At 43.9% G+C, this 12,019-nt stretch overlaps 1 protein-coding gene across 1 annotated transcript in view; it reads right to left on the reverse strand.

Annotated features, from left to right (window-relative positions):
- Window positions 1–811: 811 nt before the first annotated feature.
- LOC147428959 (pre-mRNA-processing protein 40A-like) overlaps window positions 812–12,019 on the reverse strand; it is a 61,292-nt gene continuing 50,084 nt past the window's right edge. The window contains exons 12-22 of the mRNA XM_086494960.1: window positions 6,024–6,131; window positions 5,882–5,950; window positions 5,730–5,807; window positions 5,582–5,668; window positions 5,462–5,496; window positions 2,062–2,167; window positions 1,901–1,981; window positions 1,730–1,822; window positions 1,589–1,642; window positions 912–1,039; window positions 812–815 (exon numbers count right to left, since the gene is read on the reverse strand). Of these exons, the coding sequence (XP_086351086.1) occupies window positions 812–815; window positions 912–1,039; window positions 1,589–1,642; window positions 1,730–1,822; window positions 1,901–1,981; window positions 2,062–2,167; window positions 5,462–5,496; window positions 5,582–5,668; window positions 5,730–5,807; window positions 5,882–5,950; window positions 6,024–6,131 (843 nt within the window). The remainder of the gene's footprint in view (window positions 816–911; window positions 1,040–1,588; window positions 1,643–1,729; window positions 1,823–1,900; window positions 1,982–2,061; window positions 2,168–5,461; window positions 5,497–5,581; window positions 5,669–5,729; window positions 5,808–5,881; window positions 5,951–6,023; window positions 6,132–12,019) is intronic.

The raw sequence follows: 12,019 nt of genomic DNA on the forward strand, positions 1-12,019 counted from the left end.
TATATATAGTATATATACACATATATATGAGGAGATTGAACATCTCTTAAAATAAGAATGATATTTTTGAAGACTATGGTGGAGACTATGTGCTTGCCAACGCACAGGATAGCACAGCAATGGATGCAAGAGCTACAAAACAGGCATGAAGGTTTGAAGTAGAGCTATGAAAGATTGAAGAGGTGTCAGATGTCAATTTTAAACATATTGTAGGCCTGTACTAAGCTAGTCTGATGCACATGAAAAGGACAGAAAAATATAAATTAGCAATGTACTGTGTTGGGCTATAGATTATCACCTAAGAGCACTACATAATGGTACGGAAAATATGAGGTAGCTTTCCTTGAGATATCAGTGAAGGAATAAATGTACAAAGAGCAACATGCAGAATCAGGTTGCTGAGTCTCTGAGACACTATGTGGGGATCTCATTATGGAATTGCAACGGGTGTGTTGAGACTGTTCCCTAGCAGGAGGGATGGAGCTTTAACCCTGAGGGTGAAACTCTATGTTTAGAGAGTACGACCATATCTATATAGCCTTATCCAATTCATAAAGAGTTAGCAGATCGGAATGAGGAGCATACTTCTGCCTCCTTTTACAGACGAAGTTACCAAGCTATCCAAAAAGGTACCTAGATACTCTGAAGCCCCCTCAATCTCCAAACTTGCAAAGAGACGCATAGACACAAGCCACAAACGGCATTAATAATTGTCACTCCAGGTCGTTAACTTACAAGCTACTCAACATACCAAAAAAGAGTAAACTCAATCATCAATAATCTCCCTCTACATAGGTTCTTTACACCACAGTTACCTGGGTATTAAGAAAATAAAATTTAACTGACGAAAATGAAATACAAACATTCTGAGCAAGAGTGGAACAAAAGTTTTGATCCCGATATTGTCATACCATAAACTTACCATCACTAAGTAATCCCGCCAAGGCACATGCGCATGGAGTACCCCAGTCACCCTATGTTCCTCCATCAATTTCCGGAAATCGTCCCTATTTTTGCGCTCCTTTCTCCGTTGTTGCTCCTAAAATGAATTAAAACAACGGTGTGAATCCAGGCGTATTACAAAGAAAGATGGAGTGACATTCCTCGATATACTTTCTTGTTGCTACCTATGAGCTTATAGATCACGAGCATATAGCACAGCACGAGTTATAAGAGAGTTCACATCATGCAAATGGTAGAAGCATGGCAGCTTGTTGAGGACGGATTACACAGTGATCCGCAATGCATTGATGTAAAGAGTGGAGTGATTGAGCTCTGGGACAATCAATGTGAGTGGTACATATCATGTGCGTTACTGCTCATATATCATCAAGGTCTCCTCCACGACATGAATGGTGAGGAAAATCAATCCACCTCAGTCCATCTTGCAAGTTTTCTTGGGACAAGATATAGGATAATTAAGCGAGATTTCGCATCGCCAGCAACGAAAAAACTGTAACGTGGGTCTCTTTTTCCTCTTGTGTTACTCAAGGTTATCAAGGACAACTTTGGAACATTGATTACCATGGGAAATGCCCTAAATCAAAAAACGGCTTCTATTATTGGCAGCAAATGAAAAGTCAGAAACCTTCAATATTTTTATCTCCTCTTCTTCAGCTTTGTGCAAGTCACTCACATACTCCTGATAAGAAAAGGAAATCATCAGTTTAATAACTCCAAACGTGCTTTAAGAAGTTCATAAATCTGTCAAAACAATCTTTTAACCTACCTGGAAAATCTCAAGTCGGTCACTTTTCGACAAGCAAGCACATCGCTCGTCTTCGACAAGCCTATCGGCAACTTTCCTAAACTGTGTATTTGCCTGGGAAGAAAGAAAAGAAAAAATCATTCACTTAATACCCCAGAAAATGAGAAATTTTAGGAGCGAAGCTTTTCACACCTGTATAAAGTCACATGACTCCAAGAATTTTCGATACTCGACGATGTTATTTTTCCTCTCCTCGCGAGCCCTCTCCTTCTCCTGCAAAGCAAGATACACTCAAAAGAACTTCCTACTTACAAAATCCGTGTCCCAATCCCCACAAAAAGAAAATCGCATACTTTTGTCTCTAGCTCCACAGCGTACACTTCAAAAAGTTCCTCACGCTCATGGTCCCTCTCAATTGCACGGAACCTTGGATCATCACCAAGAAGAGAAACAACCTTGCTGCAGAAAAATATGAATTTACAATGATAAATAAATTGCCTTGTGATGCTACTCGATAAAATGCAACAGTTGGCACTATATATAAATAACAGAAGCATTGTAGTGAATCCCGATAGGATCTGCTTCCATCAGGTCGGTTATTTGAAGCTCAGCATCAAAAGGAATCCAAGGGATTCTAACAGCAAGAAGTCAAAGCCAACTTCACTCTGCAAGGAGCCTGCTTGGATTCTGCTAGGGTCTAGAGCATGAATAGGAAAATTGCAAGTTCTTCCTTCTTAAAGCTTCTCATAGTCAAATGTTTTGATAACTACGTCAGAAAGGCTGCCACATCAGCATCCCGTTGTTCGCGGCGGGATTTGTAGGCAACTGCCATGCCAGTCGTCCATATAGCGGACGGTCAGGGTCACGCAACATCATCATTTTGTGACACCATCTAAGTGTAAATATAGAGGGTTGAAATAGCCCTTGTGCACTAGAGATGCACTAGGATGAGATGGATGATTTCTAGGGTCTTGAGTCTTATCTGAGTATGCGTGGAAAATCTGAAATAATTATTAAAGTCATAAATGAGGGTTTCACTTGGATTTAGTGATCTTTCTTGCGATGGGTTTTCTATCCTCTTCTCTTCGGTTTCTTCACCTTTGCAAAAGTTACTCTAGTGTGCATTACTATTGATGTTAGCCATCTCTTTTATATTGCCTCTTTAAAAACATCTAAATGACTAGATATCTATGTGCTATTCGTGACTCTTTCCATTTTTGTCCGTGAGGATGCTAGCTACATCTCTTGCTAAAGTGTTTTTAGCATGTGATTCTTTTGGGGACTCCTGTTTTTTAATTTGTGCTTTAGGGCCTCAAGTGCCTATAAGAGTGAGCCTTGGGGGCCTCCTCTGGTAAAACAATGCATGGTTGCACAATTACAAAGTAGACTCCCTGTAGTTGTACTTTGTGACTTATTAATATAAGGAAAAGTACTAAATCGATAATACGAGGGGATCTCCCAGCTATATCGACCGCCTATGAACACACGTAACACGTCAGACAAACCACTAGTTGTCTAGACTATCTACGGGCTCATTTGTCTTTCTCCACCACTTGTAGTGGTGTTTTGTTGATAATAAGAGATAGGGAGGTAGAGATGCATGAACGCACGTGCACACACACACACACAGTTATTTTTTTTAATAATGTCGAATTGAATTACTAATGGGAAATCTCAAATCGAGGAAAACCCATAGAAAATATTACAAGCGGTAAATCAAAAACAGTCAAAGTAGAGCTGGTAATGGCTAGCGAAGAGCTCATCCAAGTTGTAGGCAACTTTAAGAGATTGTTAAAGAGATGTTTTGAAGAAAGAGACATGCTCCACTTAAATCTACTGAAACATGAGGAAATTATGTGCTCTCCACATTGTCCATAGCACCCAGAATCTAACCCAGACGAAAAGCTAGAGTAATGGCAGAAGCACTCCAAAAAGCCAGAAAAATCGGCCAAAATGTATCCTAGGGAAACGCATACGAAGAGATGTAGAGATGCAATCCACAAACTATTGCGTACAAGAACAAGACCACAATAACTGTGGAATATTCTCAATGGCTGCACCACAACGAACACATCGCAAGAAGGCTAATCTTCTTGAGCGCAAAAATTTGCCGGTGGCGAGAACCCCAATAATGCATCTCCACATAAATAATCTCTACTTTAGAGGAAGCTTGGCATGCCACACTTTCATAACTTTACTTCGCCACCATGTAGCACCCTTATTCATATTCCATACCTTATTACAGTGTTCTTGTATCCAGGAAGATGACTGCAAATGACCATACACATTTGCAAATATAGACTGGATTGAAGAACCAACATAATGCCAATCAAATAGTCGATCTTCCATAAGCACTTACGAAACGGGAGATATAAAATCAACCAGATCCTTGATGATATTCCACGTGTCTATAGTGCATTCCAAGCCCAAAGGTAAGAGCAACTTGTCTAAACAAGAGCACTTGTCCATTGGCGTCGATCACATCTGATATCCTCTGAACTTTAAATACCTTTTTGAGAGAGGAAATAAGCCAAAATCTCATCAAAAACCCGACTCCAATGCATACTATCCAATCTAAGTGAATTGCCACTCACGTCATCTCGACCATGCCACAACAATTCCATTGTGACTTATACGCCACCAAGATGGACTGTACTATTCTGAGTCTTACATCCAGCGGCAAGTAAACATTTTCCAATAGTGCATTTTAGGCCTAAGTTTATTCTCAACCCAATCCAAAAGTTTGGCATTGTTCACTAACTAAGCCAGTGGGATCCAAGAAGAAGAAAAGCAGGAAAAAAAAAAAAGTTTTATGGCTGGGGACGAAGATATGAATTCTGACCACTATGATGGGAGCCAAGAAGACTCTCTTTAATTTACAGTTGCCTTCCCAATGACGCCTTAAAAAGCTGCAAGCGGATATTTTGACATGTACCTGAGCTAGCGAATGGTGGCTCACAACAATCTTGAAGCAAAGAAAAAGAATCAGTTCAAGGCTCATCTTTCTGCGCATTTCTTCCTAGACAATTTTTGAGAGAGAATGGAATTGGCTCTCAATAAAAGGAGATTAGTACAGTCACCGCCTATGTGGATATGGTCAGTCAACCTTGCTCAAGGTTCCACCATGAATAAAGATCTCTAGTGAAGAAAAGAAGAGAAGATTTGAAGCCGGTCTTTAGTCTCATCTTGAAAAGAAAAAGGGGGTACACCCTGGTGATACCCGTTGATAAGCTATACTCAAGATGCACTCTGTGAAAGCAGGACAGCAGTACCTACTGCTGAAAGAAGCATCGGTTTATAATCAACAAGGAGATCTCAGCAATAAGTGCTCCTCGTAACAGGCTTTGCCTCAGGAAAAGAAGCAAGAGGCCAATAACAAAAGTAAGCACCTTTCCTTTTGTGTTGGGTAGCCGTGATGATCAACCGGTACTACCCCTGTTTTTCCAAGCTCCACAAAAAACTACATTTCCCTGGGCACTTTAAACATCTGAAATTTTCTTTAAATTTGGTTTTAAACTTCCACTCAAGACATCTAGCCTATCAGCAAGACGCCATTAGTTGATGGAAACAGCAACGGTTTATTTGAAAGAGGTATACACTCTAATTGTTATTTTTGCAGCTTTGCTATGAGGTACTCTTCAGTACATTTAAAGCAAAACAATTGCAAAAGAAACAAGGTTTACTGAAACTTAGGAAGTTTCAAGAGATTTTGAACAAGCTCGAGCAGAAAATGTAATGAAACAAAGAAAATACCTCCATCTCATTTTTGAACTTAATTCCTTTGACTCCTGCTAATCAAACCACTCCGCTCAGTAAACTCCATTAAAAAATTGCAAGACAATAGCAACTTATTAAAGCATACAAATGGCCTACCTGTAGCATGATCATGAAATCATCTCTAGCTTTTTTCAGTTTAGTGCGTCTCTCCTCGGTTTCTTGCTTTTTCTTTTGGGCTAGAAACTGTCAAGTTCCTATTTAGAATGTGCTTCAGCCCAGCACAAATAGAAACGAAGATTCTTACATCATAAAAAGTCTGCTTTCGTTCTCCCAAATTTTTCAGAGCACCATATCGCTTGTCATTGATTATAAGCCGCATAGCCTGGAACAAGTACAAGTAAGATCAACGAAAACAAAGCCATTGACCTAAGAATGCAGAAAAAAGATTCTTGATACCTGCTCCCATGTCCAATTTGATTCTACACCAACAGCTTCTAAAAGCTCTTTAAATGCACTCTTAGCTTCCTGAGTGCAAACAGACGCTACTCAGAATGAAGGTAGACGTCTGAATAAGACTAAATATTTTCTGAGCTCTTACCGCTTTATTTGCATATACGATTGATTCCTCAACAGCTAAAACTGGTTTGTCCTCCATCACAGGAGTAACATTGACTTTTCCAGCAGAAGGCATGGCTTTTTTGGCCTCCTTAAGAGGGAGCCACAATTACAATTCAGAAACTTAGTAAATGCCATACTGGGACCCAAAAAGAATCTCTCTCTCTCTCTCTCTCTCTCTCTCTCTCTCTCTCTCTCTCTCTCTCTCGCCACCCACCTGCTGTCTCCCCCCACACACACTCTCCCTGCTGACCTGCACAGCCTGCTGACCTGCCACCTACACAGCCTGGTGCTGCTATCCGCCTATCTGGCCTGGCTAAGCCTCCTCCCCACACACCACACACATACAGTCCACATACAGTCCGCACACAGCCATTCCCCTTTCCCATCCCCATCCCCATCCCCCTCCCACACACCCCCCCCCCAACCCACACACACACACACACACACCTACGTACACACACACAAGCACACATTCGTGCACATACACACACATACATACTCACTTACCCACACATACATACACATCAATCATGACCACCTCTTGATCGAAGGGACTCAACCGGGACGCGCACACACCAAGAAGACAAGGACGATGAGAGGCCTGAGAGTTCGAGAGCAGCTGAGGAACGTGGACAAAAAGGCAAGATGAAAACAGAATTGGTTCCAGATTGCGTGGGTACTGAAATAAAAGACCGAGAAGCCCTGATCTTCTTTGATGGAGGAGCCAAGGCCAACTTCATTTCACCGGAATTGGCGGCACGGCTCGAGATCACACCCGATCGGATGGGACCACTTGCAGAGGCAGTTCTAGCGGCACCCGCAAGGGATGTAGCCATTACACCTGTCATTAGCAAACTTCGGTTGCATTGTCAAGGGTATTTGGGGCATAAGGACTTCTACATAATGCCTTTGGAAGGTTGTGATGTCCTCTTGGGAATTCCTTGGTACCACAAGAACAACGCCGTGGTCGACTATCGAGCAAGGAAAGAGACTTTGACAACACAGAAGTGCACAACCATTGTACTCAATGTAAAACTTAAGGGCGAGTCTGTCCCTATTGTATCGGCTTCGGTCATTTCAAAATTAATGAAATTCAGTCTGTTTGTTTACTCGAGTGATGAGGATAGGACAAATACGTATGAACTCACCAAGATTTTCTCCACACTCGTGCCGATTGCTTCTCAGAGGGCCTGCCAGGCGAGTTACCACCCGCTCGTCCTGAAGATCATAACCGCGGCATTGCTACCACCTTGAAAGGGGTAGAGAGATACTTGTTTTCGGCCGAGACTCAAGAAGGATGTGGACGAGTTTGTGCGCAGTTGCTTGGTATGCCAGAAGGTCAAGTTTGACAAGCATGGATTGTTACAACCTTTGCCCATACCCAACCGCCCCTGGGAAAGTATTGTAATGGATTTCATTTTTGATCTCCCGAGAACACAGAGTGGTCATGATGGTATCTGGACTGTGATTGACAGATTTAGCAAGCAGGTTCATTTCATTCCAGTGAAGAACACAGAGTGGTCATGATGGTGCTGCAAAGGTTCCACCCTTCCTAAGCACGAAAGATAAGATTTTTGAATACGATGACTACACCCACAACTTGAACACGGCTTTTGCCAAGGTCTGCGAGGCTTTGCAAAAAACTCAGGAAAGACAGAAAAAGGCAGCAGATCGCCACCGTCGCGATTTGAAATTGAAGGAGAATGATTGGGTGCTCTTACGTTTTGAGAAGGCATGCCTGAGAAAGAAGAAGGGAAAGGAGAGGCTTTTTCCAAAGCTTAATATGCGATACTACGGACCTCTCCAGATCTCCGAAAAGATCAATGATGTCTCCTTCCGACTGAAACTGCCTAACACTTGGAGGATTCACATTGCATTTCATGTGAGTCTCTTGAAACCTTTTAAAGGTGATGTGCCCGAAGATGGGGAGCTTGATGAGGAACCCGAAGTGGAAGAAAATGAGGAGATCCTTGTTCCTGAACAGATATTGGCACATAAGGACAGAAAGAATAAGGCTAAAGTGAGAAGGCGGTTCTTGGTTAAATTCAAGAACTATCCTGCATTGGATGCGAAGTGGATGGAGGAGGAGGACCTAGCAGATACTCCTCAGATTGTGAAACTTTACCTTGAAGCTTTTGGTTTAGCATAGTCTACTCCAAATGGAACCCCGAATTCAGCTTGGCCGGAGATCTGGTGAGGTGGGTTTCCACAAGAGGGGAGTTACTCCGCTCCTTTGTTAATAGATGCCTCGATTTTTGAATACTAGAGTCGTTGATGTCTCTTTGAGCTTCAGGGATACTGAGAGCTGACAGTATTCAGCTGTATTACTTTATGAAATGGAATTCCGAAAAATATGAAACTGATTTGTTCTTGACTTGTTTAAGTGCAGGAACAGATAGACGAAATGACTACAACATTTTGGTCTAAATGATCTCGATAGACATGGTTGCAATAGGGATTAGTCAATCGGGCATCCATGAGGTCCTGAGTGGATCTAGATGCGATTGCTAATTGCATTGCCGATAAATCATGGTCAAAAATCCGAATGAATGTTGAATGTAATTTGTCATGTGATGTCAAGTGATGTCCTGTGATGTCAAGTGATGTGACTATCGATTGGTACAAATGCTGACGTGGCAGCCTCCGCGTTTTGCGACGTGATTCACGGACCTTTTGATTTATTTTCATAAAGACTTTTGATTTACCAAGCTTTTGGGGCTCTGCTTTTAGCATCCCTTGTAAAACCTTTATAAGAGTCTTTGGACCCTCACTGTGCAGAGCATCTAGACGCCGAGTCTGAGAGTGAGTCCCGACTACTCGCATTGTACTTTTGAGTTGCAGATTTATATAAAAAGAAATACCGAAAGGGGCGCCACTCTTTGGGGCCAATATCTCTACGCACGGAACTCCGTCCGGCCAGTGTCGAATCAATTGTGAACTGTGAACCTGTTTTGAAGTGATTTATTGTGGTGTCACAGTAGAATCTCGACTTGGAGTGTCCAAGTTAGTTAAAGCCATCGGGACACACTACTACAGACACACGCAGCTACACATACATAGGATAGACAATTGCAACTCAAAGACTTCTTTCAGAGAGTTACAGTCCCCCCTTCATCCGACACTCAGAGGGGAGTTAGACTCCCACAGGCCGAGGCGAGCCGAGCTAGACGACGACCACGAGTCACTGGCTACAGGGGTGCCAGCCTCCACCACCGACAGATGGAGGAGATCCGGACCGAGAGCGCCATGCCACTGAGGAGCGAGTGGCTCAGATGAGGGCCGACCCTGCAGCTTTCATCCGGGCAACCCTGACACCAGACCCACCCGCACATGTACCACATATTACACCCCTCCATTAGTACAGGATGGAGCTAGATAGCTTGATGCACTCTCATGATTGCACTACCCTAAGCATATAGACATGCATAAACCCCCAGAGATAGAGCTCCATCCCCGCTCTGATATCCCCTGGATATATCACCACCACCATCTTAAGTACATCACTACTTATTTCCAGTTCAGTTCAGTTCAGTTCAGTTTTGTATCAACCTTATTTCATTTGCCTTTTTCGATAGACGGATGACATACACACCATGTATATTTGATTTGTCTCATAGGCCGATTTCGGCCTGACGTAAACGTAAAAAAATCTTCTCTCTCTCTCTCTCTCTCTCTCTCTCTCTCTCTCTCTCTCTCTCTCTCTCTCTCTCTCTCTCTCTCTCTCTCTCTCTCTCTCTGGAAAAGTCAGGGCTGTATATTACTGAGTACAAAATAATCCCAACGGATGCTAAAATAGCCTATCACGCGGGGTGTACAAGCTGAATGAAAGGAGGAGAGCCACTATAGTGACTACTCGACTAGAACAATCTCATGGTGGTCGGTGGGAGGAATGACGGAGAAACCACTGAGGAGGGGCATAATGCCAAGTAATCTGACCACCTGTCAGTGTGAAGAAGAGTGGGGATCGTGCCCAACGCCGAAGAAAGGCAAATCGACGAGCCTCGGCTGCTCTAGATGTACCGAAGGAGGAATCCCACTGCCAAATCAGGGTGTGAATGGTGTCTAGTCAAATGGGAGCGAGGATATCCTGAAGCAGCTGTGGAGCCGCACTGAGAATGTGAAGACAACGAGCTCTCCAAATATTCCATAGTGTAATACTAGTGATGACTGAGAAAACTGCATCACGTGTCTACGTATCTCCCTGCCAAGCAATCTGTGGTAGCATAGCCAAAGTCCCTCGTCGATAACGAGTGGAGGTAAGCATGAAGGCTGGATCTGTGGTTGAGCCCTAGTAGAAAAGATGCGGGCCGGGCATCGACATCAACCATGAGACAGATCCCCAAGTAAGAAATCCATGTTGAACACCTGATCTGCTAAGTAGAGAGCAAACTGCAAGCCACACTACATGGGAAGCTGAGCATGACCAAAGACAGTGAGCAGGTGACTCAAGTTGACGCAAAGGGCAGCGAGTACATAACGGATCATGACCCATAGTAGCTAGCCAAGTCCCAACTGGTAGTCCCCCATGAGCAATCATCCACATGAAAAAGGAAATACGACGAGCAACATGTAAATCCCAGATCGCGAACCAAAACTGCTGCAGATAGGCATGAGAGAGGCCTGAATGTAAGCAGAAACGCATTCGAGTGGGCTGCTGAGGTTGCTGTCTCATCAATGCTAATGTTCCAATCCGGACAGTGTACTCAAAGAAAGATCGGGTGCCCGTGTGGGATCTAAGTGAGGCCAATGCCACTCTCCTGGGTCCCAGTAAAGCTGCGATAGGGCACGACCCTCCCACACCCAAAGCCTCCAAAGTGCAGCATCAACGGAAGCAAAACGGGGATCAACAAAACGACGCTTCCCGCGTGAGCCAACTACTCGAATGGCCTCCCATCGAGCGCCGGAGGAGATAAGTAGTGGAGAAGTGGCAGAGTATGTCAATCGAGCATGAATCCCCGGAGAGTTGTCAGTATCAACTGTGAATAGCATGGTGTCCAAACGAACTAATAAGAGAGTGCTACGGTCAAAGAGGCCTTCCCAACCACAATGAGGAGGCATCTGAAGCGTGCCGCGCATGACTGCATCCCACTGTGAAGGAACGGCAGAATCGATCTCAAGCAGTCTGTCTGGCACCCCGCGACCAATGTCATAATGTTCTGTCACAAAATCTTCATCCAACATACGTCTCATAAAACAATCGCATAGAGGTTGCAGGGCCAGAATCCCAAGCAGCCCAATCAATGTGACTCCTCTCTCCAAGATGACGAGGTGGATGAACCGAAGAATCAAGAACTGTAGCATTCCAAATGAGAGGCTGGTGCTCAATCTCCTCACGACATGAGGGAGGTGAGCGTACGATAGTCCGTCTCATGGAAACCCAAATCTGAAGGAGCGATCGGAGAAAGGGTGAGAGGGTGGAAGTAGACAAGGGAGCATCCGTAAAGAGAAAACGATACCCTGAATGCCAAGTATGACCGTCTCTAGTGCCGAGTCGTGGAGTCACTGTGCAAAGAGCAGCCTGAAGAAGCATCTTCCAAGGTTCTTGGCCAAGAAAAAGACCCCAAACAATAAGCTTGGTAAGAAGTGCGCGGCTCTGTAACTCTGGATCAATGATGCCAAGGCCTCCCTCTGACCTAGGACGAATGATCGTGGACCAACGAACTCTAGCACGAGTATCAATAGTCCCGTTTGTGCCACTCCATAAAAAGTTCTTTACTAGTCGGCGGAGCTGAGCTATCACACCAGAATGTAACATCCAACAAGAAGCCGTATACCATACTGTAGCCAGAATGACTTGGTTGGCGACCAATGCACGGCCAGCCAACGACAGATGACGTGAAGACCAATGGCATAGCTTCCTGCGAATAGACTGTAGTACGGGTGCAAACTGCTGCTGTGAGGAAACATCAAATCCAACGGTGGAAGCCCAGGTATCGGCATGTCTGACCCGCCTGTAGCCATGTGAAACTATTAGCT

This window comes from Adiantum capillus-veneris, chromosome 22, assembly GCF_014529385.1.
Source record: "Adiantum capillus-veneris isolate H3 chromosome 22, ASM1452938v2, whole genome shotgun sequence".
In the NCBI taxonomy this organism is placed as follows: Eukaryota; Viridiplantae; Streptophyta; class Polypodiopsida; order Polypodiales; family Pteridaceae; genus Adiantum; species Adiantum capillus-veneris.